A 27147-nucleotide genomic window follows, 5' to 3' on the forward strand; every position below is an offset into this window, starting at 1 on the left:
AGGGTGGTCCTGTTGCTGAGCTGGGGGGTGGTGCTGTGCTTGAGGGGGGCGGATGCGGGTGGGTTCCAGTGCTGTGGCGGTGGCGGGGGGTAGATCCTGGGGCGGTCCTGGTGCTGAGCTGGGGGGTGGTGCTGTGCCTGCGGGGGCGGATCTGGGCGCGTTCCAGTGCTGTGCCGGGGGGTCAGATCTGGGCTGGTTCCAGTACTGTGCCGGGGTGGGGGGGGCAGTGCTGTACTGGGATTGAGGGCAAAGAAACAGCACTGCCTGTGGGGGGTCCTGGGGGTGCCTGTGTGTGGGACAGGCTGAGCACCTCCCCGTGCTGGGCCACTCCCTGCTGGCTGGTAACAGCCAGAGGAGCCCAGCTGCTGTGGACTGGGTGCGGCAGTTAGTGGGGGGAGGCTGGGGAGGAACAAAGTCAGGCCAGGCTGGGCCGAGCTGGGGTCCCCTCGGGAGATCTCCTCCCCCCGAGACGGGTGGGACAGAGCCCTAGTGGTGCGTGTGCTGCCGAGCCCGAGCCCGAGCCCGAGCCCCACCTCTGTCGCTCATCGACCTCCTGCCCCCACGCCGAGGGAGTCGCTGCTGCGGGCGGGTGCAGGGCCTGGGGACCCCTGAGCCCCGTTACAGGTGTCTGGCAGTGCTAGTGCGGTGCAGGGGGATCCCAAGGAAAAGGCCCAGGGCACAGAGAGCCAGGCGGAAGTCCCCAGAGCTGCAGGGTGTGTCCCTGGGGGAGCTGTCTGTCTCCTAATCCAGCCTTCCCTCCTGGCTGGTGTTTTGAGTCCCGACGTTTCACTTCCCATGGGGTTGGCCCAGACAGGAGTCCCAGGCTGAGCAGGTAAGACGGCTGTTCCCAGGGCTGGGCCAGGGGCCACCGCGCAGGGCCTGGGAGTGGGGTTCATCGGGGCCGGGCGGGATGTGGACAGCAGGCGGGAGCAGGAAAGTGGGTTCGTGGGCCGTGAGCCCTTCCCCCCAAGAGGAATCAGGCTGCCTGCCCTGGCCCCTGTGCTAACCGGGAGCCTGAGCTACGCCGTGTCTCTGAGCTGCAATAAACCTACTCGAGGGGCCGGCGGAGAGTCACAGCTGGGGTGCAGGGGTGTGGGCTGCCCAAGGCCCAGCTGGCAGAGCCTCAGCCACCCCCGCGGCAGTGCTGTGCCAGGAGGGGCTGGATCCCAGGACAGGTGCTGTGCCAGGAGGCTTGGATCCCTAGTGGGGAGGTTGTGGTGCTGGACCCAGGGGGTGCTGAGATGGCGGCTGCGCAGGGCACCCGCCTGGCTAGGGCCGGGCCTGCTGACCGCTCTGCCAGCCCAGCCCAGCCGAGGCAGGAGCAGCAGCAGGGAGCAGGTGCCTGCAGTGTCTGTGGGGCTGCCCAAAGAAATGGCCCGTGCCCGGCCCTGGTGCCCAGGCTGCCCTAAGCGAAGGGCTGGCACCCGCCGCCCAGCGCCGCTCTGCAGCGGCTCCCCACATGGCACGTCGCCCATCTGCCAGGCTAGCGGCCCACCGCCCGACCCGCGCGCGCCGGCAGAGAACGCGCACCCAGGGGCCCTCGCGCTCAGGGCCCAGCCGGGCGCCAGGCTTATGGGCAGGAAGGACCAATCCCCTGGGTGCGAGGGGCACAGCCCAGGCTGGGTGTCGCCTGCCCTGGCAGCACGGGGCACGGCTCACTCCGGGGCGGGGGCTGCGGCCGAGGGCGCGTCTGTCACGGGAAGGTGGAAGTCGGGCTTTGAGGCTGGCGGTGGCTCAGCCGCAGCGGGGCCATTCCGGCTCTGAGGCCTGCGCCGTGCAGGGGTCAGGCCAGGACAGCTGCAGGTCTGCATCATAGGACTGCTGGCGGCCGCAGAGCTCCCTGGCCTTTGGCGGGCGGGAGGGAAGGGATGTGCTACGCTGGGCTGTAGGAGGCAGAGAGGGGCGGGGGTGAAAGGGCTGTCTGTCCCCGGCACTGCGTGGCAGCAGCTCCACCTGTGCCCTGGGTGCCCCCAGCTGCTGGCAGGCTGGGACAGGCATATAGCTTTGCTGGCTAGGACACATGCACAGCTGGCATCTTGCAACCCTCCAGGCTCCTTATGTGCCCCGGGCGGGGCCCAGCTGCCTCACGCAGAGCTGGCAGGCACAGGCCGCTGGCTGCCTTGACTCGCGTGAGAGCAGGCGGGGGCAGGCTGGACTGCGCCGGCCGGGAGCGGCCTGTGGGCGTGCCAGGAAGCGCACATGAACCCCAAGGAGACGCAGCTGGCCAGGCGGCGGTTTATTCACACACACTGTGCCTGACCTGCTCCAGGGCAGAGTGGCCAGGGCCAGGCCTCGGCCAGCGCGTGCTGGGTGCCCCCACGAGTGTGCAGTGCCGGGCTGCTGTGCTGGGGCTGTGGAGGGAAGCATGCGGGGCTGGGAGAGGACAGGCCGGCGGGGCCTCCGGGTCACTGGCAGGTGTTGTAGATCTGGATCTGCTGGTTGATGGCACCCACGATGCCCTTCACCTTGGCCTCCAGCCCCTCCAGCTGGGCCGCCTTCTCCTCCAGCACCTGCTCGTTCTCCTGGGCCGAGCCCTCCAGCGCTGGGGAGACATAGCGCAGGGTGAGCCTGGCAGCGGCAGTGCCGGGGCTGTGCCCACAGGGCCTCCCCACACACCTCACCTCTCAGGCGCTGCAGCTTGTCCTGAGCGTCCTGCACCAGGGCCTTGGCCTCATTGCGCAGCTGCTCCGCCCGGTGCCTGGCCCGCAGTGCGCCTTGGGCCTGGCTCTGCACCAGCTCCTGTGCAGCCTGGTACCCTGCCTCCAGCCGCCCCTCGGCCAGCTGTGCCGTTGTCACCACGGAGAGACAAGCGGTCAGAGGGTGCCGAGGGCCGGACTGGCTCCCGCCACGAGCCAGCGCACCAACACAGCCAGCCCAGTGCCCCCAGAGCCAGCGCCCCCACACGACCAGCCCAGTGTCCCCCAGAGCCAGCGCCCTGACACGGCCAGCCCAGTGCCCCCAGAGCCAGCGCCCCCACACGACCAGCCCAGTGTCCCCCAGAGCCAGCGCCCTGACACGGCCAGCCCAGTGCCCCCAGAGCCAGCGCCCCCACACGGCCAGCCCAGTGCCCCCAGAGCCAGCGCCCCCACACGGCCAGCCCAGTGTCCCCCAGAGCCAGCGCCCTGACACGGCCAGCCTTGTGTCCCCCAAGCCAGCGCCCTGACACGGCCAGCCCAGTCCCCCAGAGCCAGCGCCCCCACACGGCCAGCCCAGTGCCCCCAGAGCCAGCGCCCCCACACAACCAGCCCAGTGCCCCCAGAGCCAGCGCCCCCACACGGCCAGCCCAGTGTCCCCCAAGCCAGTGCCCCCACACGGCCAGCCCAGTCCCCCAGAGCCAGCGCCCCCACACAACCAGCCCAGTGCCCCCAGAGCCAGCGCCCCCACACAGCCAGCCCAGTGTCCCCCAAGCCAGCGCTCCCACACGGCCAGCCCAGTGCCCCCAGAGCCAGCGCCCCCACACGGCCAGCCCAGTGTCCCCCAGAGCCAGCGCCCTGACACGGCCAGCCCAGTGTCCCCCAGAGCCAGCGCCCTGACATGGCCAGCCTTGTGTCCCCCAAGCCAGCGCCCTGACACGGCCAGCCCAGTCCCCCAGAGCCAGCGCCCCCACACGGCCAGCCCAGTGCCCCCAGAGCGAGCGCCCCCACACGGCCAGCCCAGTCCCCCAGAGCCAGCGCCCCCACACGGCCAGCCCAGTCCCCCAGAGCCAGCGCCCCCACACGGCCAGCCCAGTGTCCCCCAAGCCAGCGCCCCCACACGGCCAGCCCAGTGCCCCCAGAGCCAGCGCCCCCACACGGCCAGCCCAGTGCCCCCAGAGCGAGCGCCCCCACACGGCCAGCCCAGTCCCCCAGAGCCAGCGCCCCCACACGGCCAGCCCAGTGCCCCCAGAGCCAGCGCCCCCACACGGCCAGCCTTGTGTCCCCCAAGCCAGCGCCCCGACACGGCCAGCCCAGTGCCCCAGAGCCAGCCCCGGTACCTCTCCCCCCTGACACGGCTGGAGCACCCCCCCAGATAAGTGGGGCTCCCTGAGTCAGAGCCAGAGCTGCTCTCCCCGACTGTGCTGACTCCCCAGCCTGCAGGCTCTGTACGGAAGAGCCCCGCCCTGCCCTGCTCACCTGCTTGGCCTCTGCGGCCCGGGAGTGTGCGGCACTGGCTGTGCCTCTGGCCCGCATGGCTGCCAGGCTGTTATTGGCCCGCTTCACCTTCAGCGCGCCCAGCTGGCTGTCCAGGCGAGCGGCCTGCTCCAGGGCACCCTGCAGCTGGCGCTCCGTGCTCACTGTCTGCAGCTGGACCTGCCCGGGAGCGGAGCAGGCTCAGCCAAGAGGCTCAGGCAGCAGCCCTGCGGGCCCAGGCCGTGGCGTCCCTTGGGCCGTGGGAGCTGCCTGTCGGCGCTGGCAGTGTCAGACTGGGCGGTCTGCTCCCTGGTGCAGACAGACTTGAATGCCTGGGCACTGCCGGGGCAGGGACTGTTGGGTCACCCACCGGGCTGTGTCACGTGACCAGACTTTTACTTTGGGTCTGGAAGCCGGGGCCGCGTGCGGTGTCCAGGGGAAGCTGAGGGTGCCCTGCGTCTGTGTGTGCTACTCGCGTGGCCGTGCCGTGGCCGTGGGCAGAGATACAGACTTCAGCGCTGCAGCTGGGTGAGAACGTTTGCGTCTGGAGCTTCCCAGTGGGAGGTGAACTCGGCCCCAGCCAGGGCACTGGGCTGAACAGGGAGGTACAAACCAGGTGCTCAGACACCGACCCCACCTCCCGGGTACCTGGCTCCCGTCAATGGGATGTGGCCACTGCTCAGGTGACCGGGGCTGAGCCAAAGGAACAGGCCCAGCTCAGACACGGGAGCCTGTCCCCTGGGATTCGGCCCCTGGCAGCCTGCCTCACCAGCCCCCCTGCGTCAGGTAGGGGCGGCCCGGCCCGGCCAGGCACTACGGGAAGAAGAAGGGCTTTGTCCCTGACTAGAGCCGAAGAGGCAACACAAGAGTAAACAATGCTGTGGACTTGGCAGTGGCCATCTTGGCTCTTTTGTCTTTTGGTCTCCATGGGTCCATGTCCAGCACGTGGGCCCCGCAGCCGGGTCTACAAACACGCCAATGGCTGAATCTATGTGACCAGAAATGAACGTTCAGAGACTCTCAGGAACCAGCAAATAACACCACTGGCTGCGTCAGTAGTTGTGACTGATGCGTGTAAAGTGCTGCTGGAACCATCCTTCTCTCTCACCCTGGTCTTCCTTTTGGATTAATAACCCTTTAGGGATTAGAGCTAACGAATCGGTGGGCGTGTTCTTGGGGTAAGAGCCAAGTCTATATTGACCAGCGTCTGGGGCTGGGTCCTTTGGGGTCTGGAAGGATCTGTGCAGTGTTGGGTGAAACAGGCTTAAGAGCCTCTCGCCTAAGTTTGGGGTTGCTGGTCTGGGCTGGGGCAGCAGCTGGGCAGTTGGTGGGTTTGCTTGCGTGGCCTCTGGCTGGCCATGGGGCTGGCAGAATACGTTTGTGGCTGGTTGGATTTGCCTTGGAGAAGGAAATCCCAGCCTGAGGCTGTCAGTGGCCTGGATTTGAAGCAAAGTTACCCTGGATTGATTTCTCCAGCTGTGCCTGGAAACCCCGTCCTATCACAGGCTGGGCAGCAGGCCTGGCTGGCACCAGCCTAGGGCAACAAGAATGACACGGGAGCCCCACAGGCTGGCTGGCTGCCACCTGAGGGCTGGGGGCCCATGAGTCCAGCTGGGCCTGCAGCGATCGGAGCTTGGCATAGGGCTGGGTGGCAGGGAAGGGACAGGAAGGAGTCTGAGTTCTGGCTGCAGCTCCACTGCTCTCTGCAGAGCTAGCACCATCCTGCCATGGTGCCAGGGACAGGAGCCTGGCACCAGCTGGCCTGGCAGGCAGAGATGTTCTGGGCTGGGGCTGGTTCAGTGGCTTGGCTGGGCACAGCTGCCACGGTGAGCCTGGCGCTGAAGTGTAACACTCCGGTGCTGGCGTAAGCTGTAACAGACCCCCAGGCAGTGTGATGTGCCTCAGTGTACCTGCCCCCCCACTTTCCAAGAGCTGACAGCACGGGCCTGCGTGCAGCCACAGGCCGGCCACGCCCACTAGTGATGCCCACGCAGACTGTGCCAGTGACCGGTTTTGGTCAGGCTGTGTTCCAGGGCTCGCTCGCTGGTGGACGCGACGGAGGGCACAGCCCTCTGGGACCTGTAACTCCCAGGGCTGTGCTTTGCAGGGATCAGGCTCGGGCTGTGTGAACAAGGTGTGTGTCCCCCCCTCAAAGATCACACACCCAAGGGGAGCGGGGCTCTCGGAGGCACCAGCCGGTCACACGCATGTGCCCACCTCGCCCGAGGAGCAAGCACGCCCAGTGCGTAAAGGCAGCCGAGCCGTGCAATGCCAGCTGGGGCGGCCTGGAACGCTGCCAGCAGCTGGGCCTCAGACCCCCCCCCGGGAGACGCTCCTCAGAGGCAGGTGTGGTGCAAGGGGAAGGTCCGCTGGGATCCTGCAGGATCCAGACCTGCGTGAGGGCTTGCTGGAAAAGATGGGGTGCCCTGCATAGTACCCAGGGGTCGCCTGACCTGCAGACCCCAGCTCCCTTCCAGCCCCCGGGCCTGGCCGTTCAATGGGGCCACTACCGGGGTGGGTGTGTGCTGATGGCCATGGTCCGTTGTCATTGCTGCCCCCGCCCAGGGCGTCTCCCCAGCGCAACACCGGGGCTGGTGGGAACCATGGCCACAGGCTCGCTCAGAGCTGGGGAGGCTGTGTGGCACCTGGGGGCCCTCCATGGGCCCAGCCAAGGCTCCTTGCGGGGCTGCGGCAGAGCGGCCGCAGCAGGCGGGCAGCCCTCACCTCCTTCAGGGTGCCCACGGTGTGGCGGATGTTGTTGCTGGCACTGCGGATGGCGCTCTCAGCCGCACGCTGGGCTCGCCTGGCGTCCTCCAAGGCCCGCCTGCCCACCTCCGCCGTGCTCTTCGCACGTTCCGCCTGCGACCTGGACCGGGACACGGCACGACATGGGGCGCTGGGCTCGCACCCAGCTGGCTGGCATTGGCCGCACAGGAGGGGCCTGCCCAGGGCTCAGTGCGGGCACAGGGGCTGGCCAGCAGGCCGCTCACTACTCCCGGGGCTGCTGCACCTGGCACCTGCCCCAGCTGCAGGCTCACCTGGCCCTGTGGGCGCCCTGCAGCAGCTGCTCTGCCTGGCGCACGGCCCCCGCTGTGCGCTCCAGGATGGCGTCCACATCGGCCAGGCTGCTGACCCGCTCCTTGATCTCCTCGGCCAGGTGCCGGATCTGGTCAGGCGAGGCAGGGATGGAGAGCTCCAGCACCCGCTCAGCCACTGCCTCGATGCTCTCGGGGTCGGCCCCCTCCTCTGGCGGGCAGAGAGCGGCTCAGCACCTGCCCCTCCTGGCCCAGCGCCTGGGGGCCTGCGCAGCCGGCTGGCTGGAGGCGCAGGCGCTGGGCCGGGGGGGCTGCCAGCAGGACGAGGGAGTGGGGAGGGCCAGGCAGGAAAGGGCCTAGAGGTAGCTCCCAGCCGCACAGTGGAGAGTGCAAGGAGGCTGCCCCGGCAGTGCTGGCTCGGAGAGAGCGACCAGTCCCTGGAGCCAGTTCCAGGTGCGGGGAGGGCATCTGGGACACCTCGTTAGCTGGGGCAGCAGTGGAGGTCCACCGGACGCACTTCCCAGCTGGGGGAGCCTGACTGGCTGAGCGCCTGGACAATGCAAACGGGAGCTGGCCCAGGGCACTTGCTGTGGGTGTGGGGGGCGGTCCTGAGCGGCCAGTGGGGCAGAGTCCCGAGCGTGCCTGTCTGGGGAAGGCTGGTGCTCTGCCGCAGGCTGCCCTGCAGACGGGCACGGCACCTCACGCCCAGGGGCCCGGTGCTCCCAGCACTCAGCCAGCAGTGCAGCAGGTGGGTTGGGCTTTGCTGAGCGTGTGGCTGGAGCTGAGCAGACGGGGAAGGAGAGTGGGCGTGTGAGAAGCTCTGGGCGCCACACGCTGGCTGGCGGGTCTGTGCCAGGACCACTGCCTGCAGGACGGGTGGGACGGGGCCAGCCGTGGGCCGCCTGCCCTGAGAGGCCCAAAGCCCGGCAAGGCGCAGCTGTGCTGGCAGGTGTGGGGGTGCCTGCACCAGAGAGCCTCCCGCACAGCCCGCTCCCAGGCGCAACTCCAAGCAGCCCGCCCTGGGGGTGCCACAGATGCTGGAGCAGCTCTGCCTGCAGGCAGCTCCTGGGCTGCGCTCGCCGATCCCGGGGGCCACGGGCAGAGCAGAGATGCCACGATGCACACGCTGCTGGGTCTGGTCCGAGGGTGCCAGGGCTCTGAGGGCCATGCTAGGTGGGCCATGGCTCAGGGGACAGCCATGCAGGCACCGGGCTGCTGCAGCACGCCAGCTTCAGCCCACCCGCAGGAAGGGCTTACGCCTCTTCGAGGCCGAATCCAGCCCCCGTGCCCAGACGGGCCAAAGCACCGAACCCTCAGGGTGGGGGGCGGACCTGGGGGGCTTGTCCCCAGAAAGAGGGGGCGCCCGCTCCATGTTCCCTACCTGCCCCGGCACAGGCCGAACTACACTGCAGGCATGGGGGCTGGAGGGTTTACCCTGCGGTGTCTCACCGGGCCTACTGCCCAGCAGCAACGCTTCCCTCGCCCCGTGGGTGCCGGGCCTGAGCTGGGAGAGGCCCGTGCCGCGCTGCAGAGGGGCTGGGATGCCCCTGGCCATAGGGCACAGCATGCCCAGGCCGGCAGAGGTGCTGGACCTGCGCTGCAGGGTGGGGAGCTGCGGGGAAGGTGACTGGGGAGCGACTGCTCCCGAGGCCAGTACCAGGCCCAGGGCTCCGTGGGAGACACAGGCGGCTGCTCCCCTGCCGAAGCTGGGGGAGCGGGCCCAGGCAGTCTGGCCTGTGCAGGGCAGGGGTGCATGGGCGCGGAGGGGTGGCACCGATGGCAGGGCGCAGCGCTGGCAGGCCAGTAGGTGTGGGCAGACCTGCAGCCAGCTCGCTCTGCAGGTACACGGCATTCAGCCAGGCGTGGCTGTGCCGGGGAAGAGCCAGTGCCCTACTGCGAAGGTGGGTAGGTTGGGCACGGCCACGGGCAGTCTGGGCCACCATTGCCTCTCCCCTGCCCGCAGCCTCTGGGCCGCCAGCGCGGAGCGTTAGCTGGGAGGGAGCTTGCCCCGCCCCTTCCTGCGGCCCCCGGTCAAAGGAGGGGGATGCACTTTGCCCCAGAGCGGGGCCCTGAGCACCCCGGCCACCAGCTGGACTGGAGGGGGAAGGCCCAAGCCTGGGGCTTCTGTCGCATTTGCCAGGAATAGGGCGCGTGCCTCAGTTTCCCTGGGGTGCTGCCTGTCTAAGAAGGCAGCAGGAGGGAGGGCGGCAGCAGAGAACCGGGTGGGACCTCATCTAGCAGCCGGGGCCAGGACCGGGACAAGGGCCTGGGGACAGAGGACCCAGCGGCAGGCAGCCGGCTCCGGCCAGCGGGCAGACAAGGCGCAAGGAGAGGGCCAGCTCAGGCCAGCCAGGGAACAGAGGAGGGAAGAGGGGCCCCAGGGTGGGCGCAGAGGCCAGAGCTGCCTGGGGAGGGGTCGGAGGCTCGGCTGGCCTGGGGAGAGGGTGTGGCCAGCACCCACTGCCCGCAGACCAGACCTGGTGGTGCTGGGCTGAGTGGGGCCAGGCCCGAGGGACCAGCCCGCGCCTGTGCTGGGCTGGATGAGCGACACCCCTGCAGCTCGACGCCGGCCAATGGGGATCAGGGCCGGGACTGCTGGGGGCGCCGAGGGGGCAGTTCTGCCACCAGGGGCTCCCCCCAGGGACCCGACGGGCCAGGGGAGAGCACGAGTCCCAGGAGTCTGACTGCCCCACTCGCTGCCTGCCCCGCCCCCGCTCACTGCCTGCCCCGCCCTGTTCAGTGCCTGCCCCACTGCCACTCACTGGCTGCCCCGCCCCCGCTCTCTGCCTGCCCCGCCCTGTTCAGTGCCTGCCCCACTGCCACTCACTGGCTGCCCTGCCCCCGCTCCCTGCCTGCCCCGCCCTGTTCAGTGCCTGCCCCACTGCCACTCACTGGCTGCCCCGCCCCCGCTCGCTGCCTGCCCCGCCCTGTTCAGTGCCTGCCCCACTGCCACTCACTGGCTGCCGCACCCCCGCTCGCTGCCTGCCCCGCCCTGTTCAGTGCCTGCCCCACTGCCACTCACTGGCTGCCCCGCCCCCGCTCGCTGCCTGCCCCACTGCCACTCACTGGCTGCCCCACCCCCGCTCGCTGCCTGCCCCGCCCTGTTCAGTGCCTGCCCCACTGCCACTCACTGGCTGCCCCGCCCCCGCTCTCTGCCTGCCCCGCCCTGTTCAGTGCCTGCCCCACTGCCACTCACTGGCTGCCCTGCCCCCGCTCCCTGCCTGCCCCGCCCTGTTCAGTGCCTGCCCCACTGCCACTCACTGGCTGCCCCGCCCCCGCTCGCTGCCTGCCCCGCCCTGTTCAGTGCCTGCCCCACTGCCACTCACTGGCTGCCGCACCCCCGCTCGCTGCCTGCCCCGCCCTGTTCAGTGCCTGCCCCACTGCCACTCACTGGCTGCCCCGCCCCCGCTCGCTGCCTGCCCCACTGCCACTCACTGGCTGCCCCACCCCCGCTCGCTGCCTGCCCCGCCCTGTTCAGTGCCTGCCCCACTGCCACTCACTGGCTGCCCCGCCCCCGCTCTCTGCCTGCCCCGCCCTGTTCAGTGCCTGCCCCACTTCCACTCACTGGCTGCCCCGCCCCCGATCCCTGCCTGCCCCGCCCTGTTCAGTGCCTGCCCCACTACCACTCACTGGCTGCCCCGCCCCCGCTCGCTGCCTGCCCCGCCCTGTTCAGTGCCTGCCCCACTGCCACTCACTGGCTGCCCCGCCCCCGCTCGCTGCCTGCCCCACCCTGTTCAGTGCCTGCCCCACTACCACTCACTGGCTGCCCCGCCCCCGCTCGCTGCCTGCCCCGCCCTGTTCAGTGCCTGCCCCACTGCCACTCACTGGCTGCCCCGCCCCCGCTCGCTGCCTGCCCCGCCCTGTTCAGTGCCTGCCCCACTGCCACTCACTGGCTGCCCCGCCCCCGCTCGCTGCCTGCCCCGCCCTGTTCAGTGCCTGCCCCGCCCCCGCTCGCTGCCTGCCCTGCCCTGTTCAGTGCCTGCCCCACTGCCACTCACTGGCTGCCGCACCCCCGCTCTCTGCCTGCCCCGCCCTGTTCAGTGCCTGCCCCACTGCAACTCACTGGCTGCCCCGCCCCCGCTCGCTGCCTGCCCCGCCCTGTTCAGTGCCTGCCCCACTGCCACTCACTGGCTGCCCCACCCCTGCTCACTGCCTGCCCCGCCCTGTTCAGTGCCTGCCCCACTGCCACTCACTGGCTGCCCCGCCCCCGCTCTCTGCCTGCCCCGCCCTGTTCAGTGCCTGCCCCACTGCCACTCACTGGCTGCCCCGCCCCCGCTCCCTGCCTGCCCTGCCCTGTTCAGTGCCTGCCCCACTGCCACTCACTGGCTGCCCCGCCCCCGCTCGCTGCCTGCCCCACCCTGTTCAGTGCCTGCCCCACTGCCACTCACTGGCTGCCCCGCCCCTGCTCGCTGCCTGCCCCGTCCCTTCGATTGTGGCCACTTCACCCCCGCGAGAGTATTTCATGCCCATGCCCAAACACTGCCCTCACTGACCCCACCCCCACCGCGGCTGCCCCAGACGGCGTGTGCCCCTGCCAAGCCAGCCTCACTCCTTCCCGCGCGGGGCGCCCGGCACCGTGTCCCCCAGGCGGTGGGGGCTGAGGGGCACTCACGGCTCAGAAAGCCCTTGATCTGGCGGATGAGCTCCCGCAGGGCCTCGTTGGAGCGCTGCACATGCGCCTTCGTCGTGTTCGCCTTGTCCAGCGCAGCCTGCGCCTGCAGCCGGGCCATGCCAGCTCTCCCCTGCGCCTCGGCCACCTGCCAGAGACGTGGCTCACTCTCCACCCATGGGCACTGCACCCACGGGGAGCCAGGGCCCGGTGCCGCCCTCGGGCACTGCAACCACAGGGAGCCAGGGCCCGGTGCCGCCCTTGGGCACTGCAACCACGGGGAGCCACAGACTGGTGCCGCCCTCGGGCACTGCAACCCACGGGGAGCCAGGGCCGGGTGCCGCCCTCGGGCACTGCACCCACGGGGAGCCAGGGCCCGGTGCTGCCCTCGGGCACTGCACCCACGGGGAGCCAGGGCCCGGTGCCGCCCTCGGGCACTGCAACCACGGGGAGCCAGGGCCCGGTGCTGCCCTTGGGCACTGCAACCACGGGGAGCCACAGACTGGTGCCGCCCTCGGGCACTGCAACCCACGGGGAGCCAGGGCCGGGTGCCGCCCTCGGGCACTGCACCCACGGGGAGCCAGGGCCCGGTGCCACCCTTGGGCACTGCCACCCACAGGGAGCCACAGACTGGTGCTGCCCTCGGGCACTGCAACCCACGGGGAGCCAGGGCCTGGTGCCGCCCTCGGGCACTGCCACCCACAGGGAGCCACAGACTGGTGCTGCCCTCGGGCACTGCTACCCACAGGGAGCCAGGGCCTGGTGCCGCCCTCGGGCACTGCAACCACGGGGAGCCAGGGCCCGGTGCCACCCTTGGGCACTGCTACCCACAGGGAGCCACAGACTGGTGCTGCCCTCGGGCACTGCAACCACGGGGAGCCACAGACTGGTGCCACCCTTGGGGGAGCCACAGACTGGTGCCGCTCTCGGGCACTGCCACCCATAGGGAGCCACAGCCTGCTGTCACCCTTGGGCACTGCCACCCACAGGGAGCCAGGGCCTGGTGTCACCCTCAGGCACTGCCACCCACAGGGAGCGACAGCCTGGTGTCACCTTCGGGCACTGCCACCCACGGAGAGCCACAGCCTAGTGTTGCCCTCGGGCACAGTCACCCACGGGAAGCCAGGGCCTGGTGCCACCCTTGGGCACTGCCACCCACAGGGAGCCACAGCCTGGTGCCGCCCTCGGGCACTGCAACCCACGGGGAACCAGGGCCTGGTGCTGCCCTCGGGCACTGCAACCACGGGGAGCCAGGGCCCGGTGCTGCCCTCGGGCACTGCAACCACGGGGAGCCAGGGCCCGGTGCTGCCCTCGGGCACTGCAACCACGGGGAGCCAGGGCCCAGTGCCGCCCTCGGGCACTGCAACCACGGGGAGCCAGGGCCCAGTGCCGCCCTCGGGCACTGCCACCCACAGGGAGCCACAGACTGGTGCTGCCCTCAGGCACTGCAACCACGGGGAGCCACAGCCTGGTGTCACCTTCGGGCACTGCCACCCACGGAGAGCCACAGCCTAGTGTTGCCCTTGGGCACAGTCACCCACGGGAAGCCAGGGCCTGGTGCCACCCTCAGGCACCGCCACCCATGGGGAGCCACGGTCTGGTGCCATCTGTGGGCACTGCCACCCACGGGGAGCCACGGCCTGGTGTCGCCCTCAGCCATTGCCACCCACAGGGAGCCACAGCCTGGTGCCGCCCTTGGGCACTGCAACCACGGGGAGCCACGGCCTGGTGCCATCTGTGGGCACTGCCACCCACAGGGAGCCACAGCCTGGTGCCGTCCTCGGGCACTGCCACCCACGGGGAGCCACGGCCTGGTGCCATCTGCGGACATTGCCACCGATGGGGGAGAGGGAACCCATGAGCCAATGCTGCCCCATGGATGGTGAAGCCAGGACTCGTGGGCTGCCCACAGAGAGAGCCGTGCCCCACATACTGCCCAGAGATGGGCCAGCTACAGCCCATGCACTGTCCCTCAGGCCCTGCTCTGTGCCAGCTCCCGTGCCCACACCCTTTCCCTGGCCCCCAATGCCCCATCCCCAGTGGCCCCACCGCGTACCTTGCGGAGAAGCTGATCCGCCTCACCCATGGTCTGGTGCAGCTCGGCATGGCCATGCTGGGCCCGCTCCAGTGCGCGCCTGGCCATGGGCACCGCCCCAGTGCAGCTGAGGCCCCCACAGTGGCGCCTGCCATCTTCGTCCCGGCAGCCTGCCCCCCCGCAGGGGCTGCTGGCACAGGGGGCATCCCCTGGGGCCCCGCACACCTGCGGACAGACAGACAGACAGGGCGCTACTGGCTGCCCCCAGGAGCTGGGGCAGCTGTGCATGGCCTTGCGGCCCGTGGGATGGTGCTGGGTTTGAGGACGAGCTGGCGCAAGCCCCAGGGCTGTGTTCTGACTCAGCAGCGTGGGCTGTGGGAGGTGTCTAGGGAACACTTGCAGCCACTTTTACTGTCCCTTTGCTTGTGGAGTTACGAGCGTCGGCTCTGGGCCGGCACTGACGCGGCAGCTCCGGGACACCTCCCTGGCCGGGGGAAGCCGCACTCCACCGACCACGGGCCTGGCCAGGGGCCAGTCCGCAGCTGAGAGGTTTGGCCGCGGACGTGTAACCCAGCAGAGGCCATGGAAAGGACCTGGACGGGCGCCCTGCCCTGCCCTGCCCTGCCTGTGGGACAGGCTCCGGCCCGGCCGTGCTGCCCCACAGGAGAACGATGGGATTCCCTCCACGTGGGCCCGGGGACAAAGGGGACCCCGAGCGAGGTTCCTGCGTTGGTCTTCGCTCCAGCTCGTCGGTTCAGGAGCGTCTGCGCCGGGCGCTGAGGCCGGCAGGATCGCCGACCCGGCCTGACAAAGGACACACTCCAGAGACTTCCCAGACAGAGCCTGCTCCGCCTCTGCTGCAGCCTGCACCAGAACTGGGGGCCTGGGGCGCGGCACCTGATCCCCTTTCCCTGCTCTCTCCATCGCTCTTTGGCTGTTGGACTGGAATGGCCGGGCCCAGCGCGCGGTGCTGAGAGCTGAGCTACGCGCTGCCCTGGGGCTGGGGCTGCTCCTTGGGGCTGGTGCGATGGGCTCTCACCTCCCACCTGGGTCGGGAGGGGCCTGGCGGTGCCCAAGGGGAGCTGGGGTGGCTGAGGGAAGTGCTGGGGGGCTACTGGCTGGCCAGGGTGGCGCCCGACGTGTCCTTGCTCAGAACATCTAACGTTCCCCTGGCCCCCTGCGGCCTCACCCCACTTCCCCTCAGACCCACCCCCCGCCCGCCCCACTTCCCCTCACTCACCCCACTTCCCCTCAGACCCACCCCCCGCCCTCCCCACTTCCCCTCGCTCACCCCACTTCCCCTCAGACCCACCCCCCGCCCGCCCCACTTCCCCTCGCTCACCCCACTTCCCCTCAGACCCACCCCCCGCCCGCCCCACTTCCCCTCGCTCACCCCACTTCCCCTCAGACCCACCCCCCGCCCACCCCACTTCCCCTCGCTCACCCCACTTCCCCTCAGACCCACCCCCCGCCCGCCCCACTTCCCCTCGCTCACCCCACTTCCCCTCAGACCCATCCCCCGCCCACCCCACTTCCCCCTCCACCTTCTCGTTGACTCTGTGCAGGTGCAGGGCCTCGGCCCTGGCGGCCGCCTCGCCCAGCGCCCGCCGGCTGGCTGCACTCCTGCGGCTGAAGTCGTCCCTCTGCCGTGCCGCCAGCAGCTCCGCACGGCGCCGGAGGGCGGCTGAGTCGCTCACCACGCCGGGCACCGCCAGGCTGGCAGCATTGGCGTCGCGCTCCGCCTCCCGCGACTGCCCATGGGACTGGCGCACGCTGTCGTAGGCCCCTGGAAGCGGCAGGTGGGGCAGTGAGATGCCCGCCGCGGAGGGGGGGCAGGACCCGGTGCCATGCACCCCGAGGCTGGGAGCCCCCAGCTCCCCTGTGCCAGCCCCTCCCAACCAGGGCCCCGAGCCCCCCAGCTCCTCTGCACCAGCCCCTCCCGACCAGGGCCCCGAGCACCCCAGCTCCCCTGCACCAGCCCCCCCAAGCCCTGAGCCCCCCAGCTCCTCCCGACCAGGGCCCCGAGCAACCCAGCTCCCCCGCGCCAGCCCCCCCAAGCCCTGAGCCCCCCAGCTCCTCCCGACCAGGGCCCCGAGCACCCCAGCTCCCCTGTGCCAGCTCCCCCAGGCCCTGAGCCCCCCAACTGCTCCGCTCCAGCCCCCCCCATCCAGGGCCCCGAGCCCCCCAGCTCCCCCACGCCAGCCCCTCCCCACCCAGCTCTCCCGAGCCTCCCAGCGCCCCCACACCAACCCCTCCCAACCAGTGCCCCGAGCCCCCCAGCTCCCCCTGCCAGCCCCTCCCAACCAGGGCCCCGAGCCCCTCAGCTCACGCACGCCAGCCCCTCCCCGCCCAGCTCCTCCAAGCCCCCCAGCTCCCCGGCATCAGCCCCTCCCTGCTCAGCTCCCCCGAGCCCCCCAGCTCCTCCATGCCATCCCCCCCAGGGCCCCAAGCCCCCAGCTCCCCCCTGCCAGCCCCTCCCAACCAGGGACCTGAGACCCCCAACTCCCCCATGCCAGCCCCCCCAGGCCCTGAGCCCCCCAGCTCCTCCGTGCCAGCCCTCCCCGACCAGGGCCCTGAGCCCCCCAGCTCGCCGGCACCAGCCTCCCTAGGCCCCGAGCCCCCCAGTTCTCCCACACAAGCCCGCCCCCAACCAGGGCCCTGAGACCCCAGCTTCCCTGCCCAGCTGTCCTTCCTTCCTTCCTTCCATCCATCTGTCCTCCTGTCTGTCCTTCCTTCCTTCCACCCGTCTGTCTTCCTGTCTGCCATCTGTCCTTCCTTCCGTCGGTCCTCCTGTCTGCCGTCTGTCCTTCCTTCCGTCCATCCATCTGTCCTCCTGTCTGTCCTTCCTTCCTTCCACCCGTCTGTCTTCCTGTCTGCCATCTGTCCTTCCTTCCGTCTGTCCTCCTGTCTGCCGTCTGTCCTTCCTTCCGTCCATTCATCTGTTCTCCTGTCTGTCCTTCCTTCCTTCCATCCGTCTGTCCTTCCTTCCGTCTGTCCTTCCTTCCTTCCTTCCATCCGTCTGTCCTTCCTTCCGTCTGTCCTCCTGTCTGTCCTTCCTTCCTTCCTTCCATCCGTCCTCCTGTCTGCCGTCTGTCCTTCCTTCCTTCCATCTGTCTGTCCTTCCTTCCTTCCATCCGTCTGTCCTTCCTTCCATCCGTCCTCCTGTCTGCTGTCTGTCCTTCCTTCCTTCCGCCCGTCTGTCTTCCTGTCTGCCGTCTGTCCTTCCTTCCGTCCATTCGTCTGTTCTCCTGTCTGTCCTTCCTTCCTTCCGCCCGTCTGTTCTCCTGTCTGCCCTGGTTGCCCATTCAGTCTGTCTTTCCTTCTTTCCGTCTGCCTGTCCTTCCTTCCTTCCATCCATCCGTCCGTCCTGTCCCACTCACCCCTTTCCTTCCGGCTGCCCGTCCTCCTTTCCATACTTTCTTCCTTCCACCCTTCCTGTCCTCCTCGCCCGCTCCATCCTTCTGTCCTTCCATCTGTCTGCCTTTCCTCCCGCCCTGTCCCACTCACGCCTGCCTTCCCTCCTTCAGCGGGGAGGTTGGGTGCCGTGTGGTGGAGGACCGCCCCCCCCCGGGCTTCAGTTGCCCTGGTCTAAGCGATTTGCCCCGAGCTGGCTCAGGAAAAGCTCCCGTGTTACACCTCCACCGGCCCCTCGGCACCAGACCCTCCCACCCATGGGCCCCCCAGTGAGACACCTGCTGCGGGGCCGGGCTCACCCAGGACGTTGGAGTTCTCGAGCTGGTGGAGCTGCTGGGCCAGGCTGTGCAGGGTGAGGTTGAGGGCGCGGGCCCCGCGCTGCAGCGTGCCCAGGGCGTGGTTGGCATTGTAGTTCTCGTCCTGTGCCGCCGTGAGCTCACCCTCCAGCTGGGTCAGCGTCTCCGTGGCCTCGCCCATGTGCTGCCTGGGGGCCGGGGGGCAGGGTGAGGCCTGGGACACAGCTCCCACATGCTCCCTGCCGCTGTGCGGGCTGCAGCTGTCTCCAGCCCCCCCAGGGGCCCGTTGCCCACTCAGCCCAGGCCCACGCGTCGCCCCGGCTCACCGCAGCTCTGCCATGGCGCGCATCAGCTGGCTCACGGCCCCCGCCGTGGCGTTGCGCGCATCCACGATTGCCCGGGCCAGGCTCAGCTTCTCCTCCACCTGCCGGAAGGGCTTCTCAAAGGCGCCTGCGACGCCCGTCTGCTGGACGTGCTGGGCACGCGCCGCCAGGCCCCGGGCGCGCGCCGCCAGGTCCTGCACCACGCGGTCCCAGTCCCCGAAGCAGCGGTGGCAGGGCCGGCAGTCGGGGAAGCTGCCGGAGAAGCCGCGGGCGCACTGGTCGCAGCGCACCCCCGACACCCCCTGGCGGCAGGAGCAGTGCCCGGTGGCTCGGTGGCACTGGGAGCTCTCAATGCCACGGGGGTCGCAGTCACAGGCTACAGAAAGGAGACGGGTCAGCCGTGCCCCCTCGGCTCGCCCCAGCCCCTTGCACGCTGCCCGCAGGGAGCCCTGGCTGCTGGTGCTGGTGTGCAGGGGCTCCCGGCTCATGCTCACCTCGGCACTGCTGCTCCGGCTCCCCCCAGTGCTGCTCCCGGCAGTCGGCGCAGGTGCGGCCCCCGAAGCCCGGCTGGCAGGGGCACTGCCCTGTGAACTGAGCGACAGACTGCAGTGGGGCAGCCCCGCCCTGCCCCGCCCCTTCCCATCCGCGTGGGGCAGGCGCTGACCCACCCTGCACGTGGGCTGGAAGGAACAGGCCTTCCTGGCTCCGGCTCACGGACCCTCGTCTTCTCCGGGTACCCACGTCGTCATCATCCCAGCCCCACGCCTGCCCCGGCCCTCCACGGCCCCCTGCCCCAGCCCTTTGCTCCCCGCCCCGGCCCTCCACGGCCCCCTGCCCCAGCCCTTTGCCCCCCGCCCCGGCCCTCCACGGCCCCCTGCCCCAGCCCTTTGCCCCCCGCCCCGGCCCGCCACGGCCCCCTGCCCCAGCCCTTTGCCCCCCGCCCCGGCCCTCCACGGCCCCCTGCCCCAGCCCTTTGCCCCCCGCCCCGGCCCTCCACGGCCCCCTGCCCCAGCCCTTTGCCCCCCGCCCCGGCCCTCCACGGCCCCCTGCCCCAGCCCTTTGTCCCCCGCCCCGGCCCGCCACGGCCCCCTGCCCCAGCCCTTTGCTCCCCGCCCCGGCCCTCCACGGCCCCCTGCCCCAGCCCTTTGCCCCCCGCCCCGGCCCTCCACGGCCCCCTGCCCCAGCCCTTTGCCCCCCGCCCCGGCCCTCCACGGCCCCCTGCCCCAGCCCTTTGCCCCCCGCCCCGGCCCTCCACGGCCCCCTGCCCCAGCCCTTTGTCCCCCGCCCCGGCCCGCCACGGCCCCCTGCCCCAGCCCTTTGCCCCCCGCCCCGGCCCTCCACGGCCCCCTGCCCCAGCCGTTTGTCCCCCGCCCCGGCCCGCCACGGCCCCCTGCCCCAGCCCTTTGCCCCCTGCCCCAGCCCTTTGCCCCCTGCCCCGGCCCTCCACGGCCCCCTGCCCCAGCCCTTTGTCCCCCGCCCCGGCCCGCCACGGCCCCCTGCCCCAGCCCTTTGCCCCCCGCCCCGGCCCTCCACGGCCCCCTGCCCCAGCCCTTTGTCCCCCGCCCCGGCCCGCCACGGCCCCCTGCCCCAGCCCTTTGCCCCCTGCCCCGGCCCTCCATGGCCCCCTGCCCCAGCCCTTTGTCCCCCGCCCCGGCCCGCCACGGCCCCCTGCCCCAGCCCTTTGCCCCCTGCCCCGGCCCTCCACGGCCCCCTGCCCCAGCCCTTTGTCCCCCGCCCCGGCCCGCCACGGCCCCCTGCCCCAGCCCTTTGCCCCCTGCCCCGGCCCTCCATGGCCCCCTGCCCCAGCCCTTTGTCCCCCGCCCCGGCCCTCCACGGCCCCCTGCCCCAGCCCTTTGCCCCCCGCCCCAGCCCACCACGGCCCCCTGCCCCAGCCCTTTGCCCCCCGCCCCGGCCCTCCACGGCCCCCTGCCCCAGCCCTTTGCCCCCCGCCCCAGCCCACCACGGCCCCCTGCCCCAGCCCTTTGTCCCCCGCCCCGGCCCACCACGGCCCCCTGCCCCAGCCCTTTGCCCCCTGCCCCAGCCCTCCATGGCCCCCTGCCCCAGCCCTTTGTCCCCCGCCCCGGCCCTCCACGGCCCCCTGCCCCAGTCCTTTGCCCCCCGCCCCAGCCCACCACGGCCCCCTGCCCCAGCCCTTTGCCCCCTGCCCCAGCCCTCCATGGCCCCCTGCCCCAGCCCTTTGCCCCCCGCCCCAGCCCACCACGGCCCCCTGCCCCAGCCCTTTGCCCCCTGCCCCGGCCCTCCATGGCCCCCTGCCCCAGCCCTTTGCCCCCCGCCCCAGCCCTTGGCCCCCCGCCCTGGCCCCCCGCCCCAGCCCACCACGGCCCCCTGCCCCAGCCCTTTGCCCCCCGCCCCAGCCCACCACGGCCCCCTGCCCCAGCCCTTTGCCCCCCGCCCCAGCCCACCACGGCCCCCTGCCCCAGCCCTTTGCCCCCCGCCCCGGCCCTCCATGGCCCCCTGCCCCAGCCCTTTGCCCCCCGCCCCGGCCCACCACGGCCCCCTGCCCCAGCCCTTTGCCCCCTGCCCCGGCCCTCCATGGCCCCCTGCCCCAGCCCTTTGCCCCCCGCCCCAGCCCTTGGCCCCCCGCCCTGGCCCCCCGCCCCAGCCCTTTGCCCCCTGCCCCGGCCCTCCATGGCCCCCTGCCCCAGCCCTTTGCCCCCCGCCCCAGCCCACCACGGCCCCCTGCCCCAGCCCTTTGCCCCCCGCCCCAGCCCTCCATGGCCCCCTGCCCCAGCCCTTTGCCCCCTGCCCCGGCCCTCCATGGCCCCCTGCCCCAGCCCTTTGCCCCCTGCCCCAGCCCGCCACGGCCCCCTGCCCCAGCCCTTTGCCCCCTGCCCCGGCCCTCCATGGCCCCCTGCCCCAGCCCTTTGCCCCCTGCCCCGGCCCTCCATGGCCCCCTGCCCCAGCCCTTTGCCCCCTGCCCCAGCCCGCCACGGCCCCCTGCCCCAGCCCTTTGCCCCCTGCCCCGGCCCTCCATTGCCCCCTGCCCCAGCCCTTTGCCCCCCGCCCCGGCCCTCCATGGCCCCCTGCCCCAGCCCTTTGCCCCCCGCCCCGGCCCTCCATGGCCCCCTGCCCCAGCCATTTGTCCCCTGCCCCAGCCCTTGGCCCTCCGCCCTGGCCCCCCGCCCCAGCCCTTTGCCCCCTGCCTCGGCCCTCCACGGCCCCCTGCCCCAGCCCTTTGCCCCCCGCCCCAGCCCTTCACGGTCCTACACCCCCTGTCCCGGCCCTCCTTGGCCCCCTGCCCCAGCCCCAGCCCCAGCCCCAGCCCTCCACGGCCCTACGCCCCCCTGGCCCTGGCCCTACGTCCCCTGCTCCGGCCCTATGCCACTGCCCCAGACCTATGCCCACCGCCCCAGCCCTACATCCCCCACCCTGGCCCTACGCCCCCGACCCTGGCCCTCCTTGGCCTTACACCCCCTGCCTCGCCCCACCCCAGCCCTGGGACAAGGTGTGGATACTCGCCAGGCCAGGCTAGGCCAGGCCGTGTGGGATGGGGCGGGGCGGGGCGGGGTGCTGCGCCGTGGCGGGGGTCTCACCTGGTCGCAGGCTGGCCCCCGCGCGTGCTGGGGGTGGCAGGCACAGGGCTCGCAGCCCATGCCGCTGGCCAGGTTCCAGAAGTTGGGGGCGCAGCGGTCGCAGCTCTGCCCCTGGACGTGGGGCAGGCATGGGCACTGCCCACTGCGCCCATCGCACCGGCACTTGTCCTGCGAGGGGCAGACGCCGCGCTCCGTGCCCAGGGGGTTACAAGTGCAGCCTGGCGAGCCAGAGAGCAGGGCCTGAGCGCTGGGCACAGGCTGCTTGGCTCCGGGTGTGCTCTGCGCTCTGCCCTGGGGCCCTGCCAGGTCAGCCCATGGTGGGGCGGGGTGGGGCGGGGCAGGGCAGGACAAGGCGGGGCAGTGGGGGGGAGCGGAATGGGGCGGGGCGGGGGGAGCAGTGTGGGGCGGGGCGAGGCGGGGCGGGGGGAGCAGTGTGGGGCAGGGCGAGGCGGGGCGGGGGGAGCAGTAAGGGGCGGGGCGGGGCGGGGCGGGGTGGGGGGAGCAGTGTGGGGCGGGGCGAGGCGGGGTGGGGGGAGCAGTAAGGGGCGGGGCGGGGCGGGGGGAGCAGTGTGGGGCGGGGCAGGACGGGGCGGGGCGGGGGGAGCAGTGTGGGGCGGGGCGGGGCGGGGCGGGGGGAGCAGTAAGGTGCGGGGAGGGGCGGGGCGGGGGATCCCCACCCCTACTCACGCTGGCAGGCCTGGCGGGCGGCATCGCCGTAGTAGCCGGGCTGGCAGCGCTGGCAGTGGGCGCCCTCGGTGTGGTGCAGGCAGCGCTGGCAGCGCCCGGTGTGCCGCTCACACGCCTCCGGGTCCCGCGGGTCGATGTTGCCGTGGCACTGGCAAGGCTGGCAGCGCCCGCCGGCCTGCCTGGGGTTGCCGTAGTAACCAGGTGCGCACTCCTCACAGTGCAGTCCTGCCGGGAGGCTGGTATCGGCATGGGGCACTTCCCCCACCGGCAGCCCCCCGGCAGCACCCCAGCAGCCCCCCCGGCTGGCATTGCTCCCCCGCCAGCACCCCCCCGGCTGTCCCCCGGCTGGTGTCGTGCCCCCCCCGGCACCCCCCCCAGCCGGCGTCGCTCCCCCACAGCCCAACAGCCCAGCCTGGGCCGTGGCAGCCGCCGGCACTCACCCGCGTAGCCTGGGCTGCAGACGCAGATCACCTGCTGGGAGCGGCTGTCCTGGTGGCAGGAGACGGCGAAGTGGCGGGCGCTGCCAGGCCCCTCAGGGCAGAGGCAGGGGCGACAGCGCCCCCCAGAGGCCAACGTGGGGCTCCCATAGTACCCAGCAGCACACCTGTGGGGCAGGCAGTGAGAGCCAGGCAGCCGGAGGAGAGCCCCAGCCCCAGCCCCAGCCCGGGCAGCACAGACTGAGGCCTGGGGGTGGCGCCCCCATCCCGTCCCACCATTCTGCACCCTGGCCTGTGGCACCAGCACCAGCCAGGCCGTGAGCATGATGGTCACTGCCATCTGGGGGGCCAGTCCCCGCCCCGGGAAAGCCCCCCCCGACCCCCCAGCCCCCCGCTGCCCCCACCGGCCCAGGGAGAGCCCCCGACCCCCCAACCCCCCGCTGCCCCCGCCAGTGCCGAGAGAGCCCCCCGACCCCGAGAGAGCCCCCTGACCCCCGCCGCCCCCGGACAGCCCTGCACCCGCCACCTCTGGCATTGGTCGCCCTCCGTGTGGTCGCGGCAGCGCAGGCAGCTTCCCGTGCGGGGCTCGCACTCCTCCGAGTGCCCGTTGCACAGGCAGGGCTGGCAGTGGGGGAAGCCCCAGGAGCCGGGCTGGCAGCGGTCACAGCGGGGCCCCAGGGCGCCGGGCCGGCAGGGACACTGCCCGCTGGAGCTGTCGCAGAAGCTGCTGAGGGACCCGGCGCTGCTGCACTGACAGGCTGCAGGGAGAGGCCATGAGAGGCCTGGGCACTGCCCGGCCCTGGGCCCACAGCAGGGGAGATGCCCCCGTGGCAGCACACAGCCCCCAGGGCGGGCACCCTCACCCGGAACGCCCGATCACAGCACGACAGCTGCAGACTCCTGCCGGTGCCCTGTGGGCTGGGGTCAGCCCCGGGGGGCCCAGGGCACTGGGGGGCAGCCATGGGGCAGACTAGGGGGGCAGCCCTGGGGGTGCCAGGGGGTGGGGGCAGCCATGGGGCAGATTGGGGGGGGGCCCTGGGGTGTGGCTGGCTGGAAAGCCCTGGGGAGGCCAGGGGATGGGGGGGGCGGCCCTGGGGGGGCCTGGGGACTAGGGAACAGCCATGGGACAGACTGTGGGGGGGCAGGGGACAGGGGGGGCAGCTGTGGGGAAGACTGGGGGGGAGGGGACTGGGGGTGCCAGGGGACTAGGGGGCAGCCATGGGGCAGATTGAGGGGGGCAGGGGACGGGGGGCAGCCATTGGGCGGACTGGGGAGGTGGCCCGGGGGGGGGCCAGGGGACTGGGGGGCAGCTGTGGGGCTGACTGGGGGGGCAGAGGATGCAGGGGCAGCTGTGGGGAGGACTGGGGTGGCAAGGGACTGGGGAGGCAGCCATGGGGCAGACTGGGGGGGCAGGGGATGGGGGAGGCAGCCGTGGGGCAGACTGGGGGGGCAGGGGATGGGGGGGCAGCCATGGGGCAGACTGGGGGGGAGCAGGGGATGGGGGGGCAGCCATGGGCCAGACTGGGGAGGGCAGGAGATGGGGGGGCAGCCATGGGGCAGACTGGGGGGGAGCAGGGGATGGGGGGGCAGCTGTGAGGAAGACTGGGGGGGAGCAGGGGATGGGGGGGCAGCCATGGGGCAGACTGGGGGGGAGCAGGGGATGGGGGGGCAGCTGTGAGGAAGACTGGGGGCCAGGAGCCCTCACTCACCTCGACATCCGCTGGGCCCGAAGCCAAAGGTGCCGGGGGAGCAGCGGTGGCAGCGACGCCCCATCACACTGGGTTTGCACCGGCACTGCCCCCCACTGGGGTCACACTCGGAGCTCAGCGAGCCCTGGGGGTCACACAGGCAGGCTGGGGGCAGACAGAGGAGCCTGTGACCCACAGAGACAGGGTGAAGGGGTAACCTGCACACGGCACCCCAGGGAAGACGCACCTGGACCCCCCCCCCCGGAATACACCACCTGGACCCCTCGGAATACACACCTGGACCCCCCCCCCGAATATACCACCTGGACCCCTCAGAATACACACCTGGACCCCCCCCCCCGGGAATATACCACCTGGACCCCTCAGAATACACACCTGGACCCCCCCCCGGAATACGCCACCCAGGCCTTGCCCCCCCAGGATGCACCACACGGGGCCTGGCCCCCCCAGCCCCCCCGGCCCAGCGCTGCCCAGGGAGGGGCAGCAGACGGGCCGGGCGGCTCTGCAGGCGTGGGGGCACTCACGCAGCGCCCCGCCGTGGAGCACAGAGGAGATGCTGGTGAGCAGGCGGGCGCAGACGTTGCTGGCGGGCGCTGGGCCCACGGGCCAGGCCTGCTGCGCACAGCGGTGCTGCTCAAAGGCCTCCCGGCGCTGGACAGCCGCCACGTCGCCTGCCGCGAACACCTCCAGGGAGGAATAGCGCGGCACCAGCACCAGCTGCGGGGAGAGGGCGGCCCGAGCGGGCGCTGCTCACCCCGGCCTGGCCCCCCGCGCCCTGCTCCCGCCCCGCCCCGCCCCCGTGCCCTGCTCCCACCCCAGCCCCACCCCACCCTGCCCCGCCCCCATGCCCTGCTTCCACCCCGGCCTCTCACCTACCCCCCTGACCGGGCACTGCTCACCCTGGCCTGGCCCCCCGTGCCCTGCTCCCGCCCCGCCCCGCCCCACCCCGCCCCGCCCCCATGCCCTGCTTCCACCCCGGCCTCTCACCTACCCCCCTGAGCGGGCACTGCTCACCCTGGCCTGGCCCCCCGTGCCCTGCTCCCGCCCCGCCCCGCCCCCGTGCCCTGCTCCCACCCCAGCCCCACCCCACCCCGCCCCGCCCCCATGCCCTGCTTCCACCCCGGCCTCTCACCTACCCCCCTGACCGGGCACTGCTCACCCTGGCCTGGCCCCCCCACGTCCTGCTCCGACCCCAGCCCTGCCCCACCCCACTCTGGCCTCTCACCTACCCCCTAAGCGGGCACTGTTCACCCCGGCCTGTCCCCTGCCCTGGCCTCTCACCTACCCCCCTCCCCCAGGCTGGCACTGTTCACCCCGGCCTGGCCCCCCCCGTGCCCTGCTCCCGCCCCGCCCCGCCCCCGTGCCCTGCTCCTGCCCCTGCCCCGGCCTCTCACCTACCCCCCGAGCGGGCGCTGCTCACCCCAGCCTGGCTCCCCGTGCCCTGCTCCCGCCCCGGCCTCTCACCTACCCCCTGAGCGGGAGCTGCTCACCCCAGCCTGGACCCCCGCGCCCTGCTCCCGCCCCGGCCTCTCACCTACCCCCTGAGCGGGCGCTGCTCACCCCGGCCTGGCCCCCCGCGCCCTGCTCCCGCCCCGCCCCACCCCAGCCCCACCCCCGTGCCCTGCTCCCGCCCCAGCCCCACCCCGCCCCCGTGCCCTGCTCCCGCCCCGCCCCGCCCCGGCCCCACCCCCGTGCCCTGCTCCCGCCCCGCCCCGGCCCCACCCCCGTGCCCTGCTTCCACCCCGGCCTCTCACCTACCCCCCAGAGGCCTGGCCTGGCCCCCTCCCCCACCCGGCCCCCTGCCCCGACTCCCTCCCCAGCCCAACCCCATGCCCCCCCCCAAGCCAGGCCCTCTGCCCTCCCTCCCCTGGCTCGGCTCGGCTCGGCCCAGCCTGGCGCAGTCCTCGGCTCACCGAGTCAATCAGGATGCTGGCACCGGGTACTGGCTGACGGGTCGAGTAGCGGGTGAGCTCCAGGCGCAGGGTGTAGCTGATGCCCTGCTCCAGGCAGACGGGCTGGGGTAACACCACGTACCTGTCGGCACAAGAGGCAGGGCTCAGCAGCCCCCAGAGAAGGCTCCCTGTGATGGGGTTCAGGGGTCCCCCTGCACCGCACCCCGTCCGCTGGCAGGAGAGACTCTCACTCAGCAGGTACAACAGGAGGTTTATTAGGCGACAGATGCCCAGTTTCTCCCAGAAGCGACAGCACAGCAGCCAGAGACAGTCCTTCCAACCTGTCCTGGGGAGAAGACCCCGAGGGGGGCCCCTCTGGGGTGTAGCTTCCCCCTCCTCAGGCTGGCTGCCTTCCAGCTCCTCTTCCCCTAGCCTCTAACTGCCACCCCCGATTCAAAACCCAGCTCAGCTCCTCCCTCCCCTTTGTTCAGGGCAGAGGTGTTACCTGCCAGCCTGGGTTGTAGCCCCAGGGTCATCCTTAGCCACCGGGAGCTGCTCTGCTTGTCTCTCACATCCAGCCCGAGTCTCACACAGGCCCTCCCCCCACTCCATCACATCTCTCCCCCCTTCCAGACCGCACTGAGCGGGGTCACTTAGCCAGTGACCTGGGGAAGTTCGGGGCCCTCCCTGCGTGACAGGGCATCGGCTATGGTGTTGTTGTTCCCCTTCACATGGACCACCTCCATGTCGTAGTCCTGCAGGAGCAGACTCCACCGCAGGAGCTTGGCGTTGGCCCCTTTCATGTGATGCAGCCAGGTCAGGGGAGAGTGATCGGTGTACACGGTGAAACTCCGTCCAAACAGGTACGGCTGCAGCTTCCCCAGCGCCCACACCATGGCCAGACATTCCTTCTCTATGGCTGCGTAGTTCTGCTCCCGGGGCAGCAGCTTCTTACTCAGGTACACGATGGGGTGTTTCTCCCCTTTGTCATTCACCTGCATTAGCACCGCCCCCAGCCCCATGTCTGAGGCATCGGTGAACACCAGG

At 71.8% G+C, this 27147-nt stretch overlaps 1 protein-coding gene across 4 annotated transcripts in view; it reads right to left on the bottom strand.

The window, feature by feature from the left end:
- Window positions 1-2223: 2223 nt before the first annotated feature.
- Window positions 2224-27147, bottom strand: part of LAMB2 (laminin subunit beta 2) — a 66535-nt gene continuing 41611 nt past the window's right edge. For 2 of the 4 annotated variants that reach the window (XM_075005608.1, XM_075005609.1), the window contains exons 17-34: window positions 26122-26242; window positions 24733-24925; window positions 24209-24352; window positions 23026-23257; window positions 22503-22666; window positions 22063-22287; window positions 21376-21593; window positions 18316-18412; window positions 17825-18197; window positions 17502-17686; window positions 15333-15574; window positions 13810-14013; window positions 11757-11901; window positions 7148-7355; window positions 6834-6975; window positions 4113-4289; window positions 2622-2781; window positions 2224-2542 (exon numbers count right to left, since the gene is read on the bottom strand). In XM_075005608.1, the coding sequence (XP_074861709.1) occupies window positions 2406-2542; window positions 2622-2781; window positions 4113-4289; window positions 6834-6975; window positions 7148-7355; window positions 11757-11901; window positions 13810-14013; window positions 15333-15574; window positions 17502-17686; window positions 17825-18197; window positions 18316-18412; window positions 21376-21593; window positions 22063-22287; window positions 22503-22666; window positions 23026-23257; window positions 24209-24352; window positions 24733-24925; window positions 26122-26242 (3367 nt within the window). In that variant the 3' untranslated portion in view covers window positions 2224-2405. The other 2 variants (XM_075005610.1, XM_075005611.1) reach the window with 2 other exon arrangements.

The sequence above is a fragment of the Carettochelys insculpta genome, chromosome 11 (assembly GCF_033958435.1).
Source record: "Carettochelys insculpta isolate YL-2023 chromosome 11, ASM3395843v1, whole genome shotgun sequence".
Taxonomy (NCBI): Eukaryota; Metazoa; Chordata; order Testudines; family Carettochelyidae; genus Carettochelys; species Carettochelys insculpta.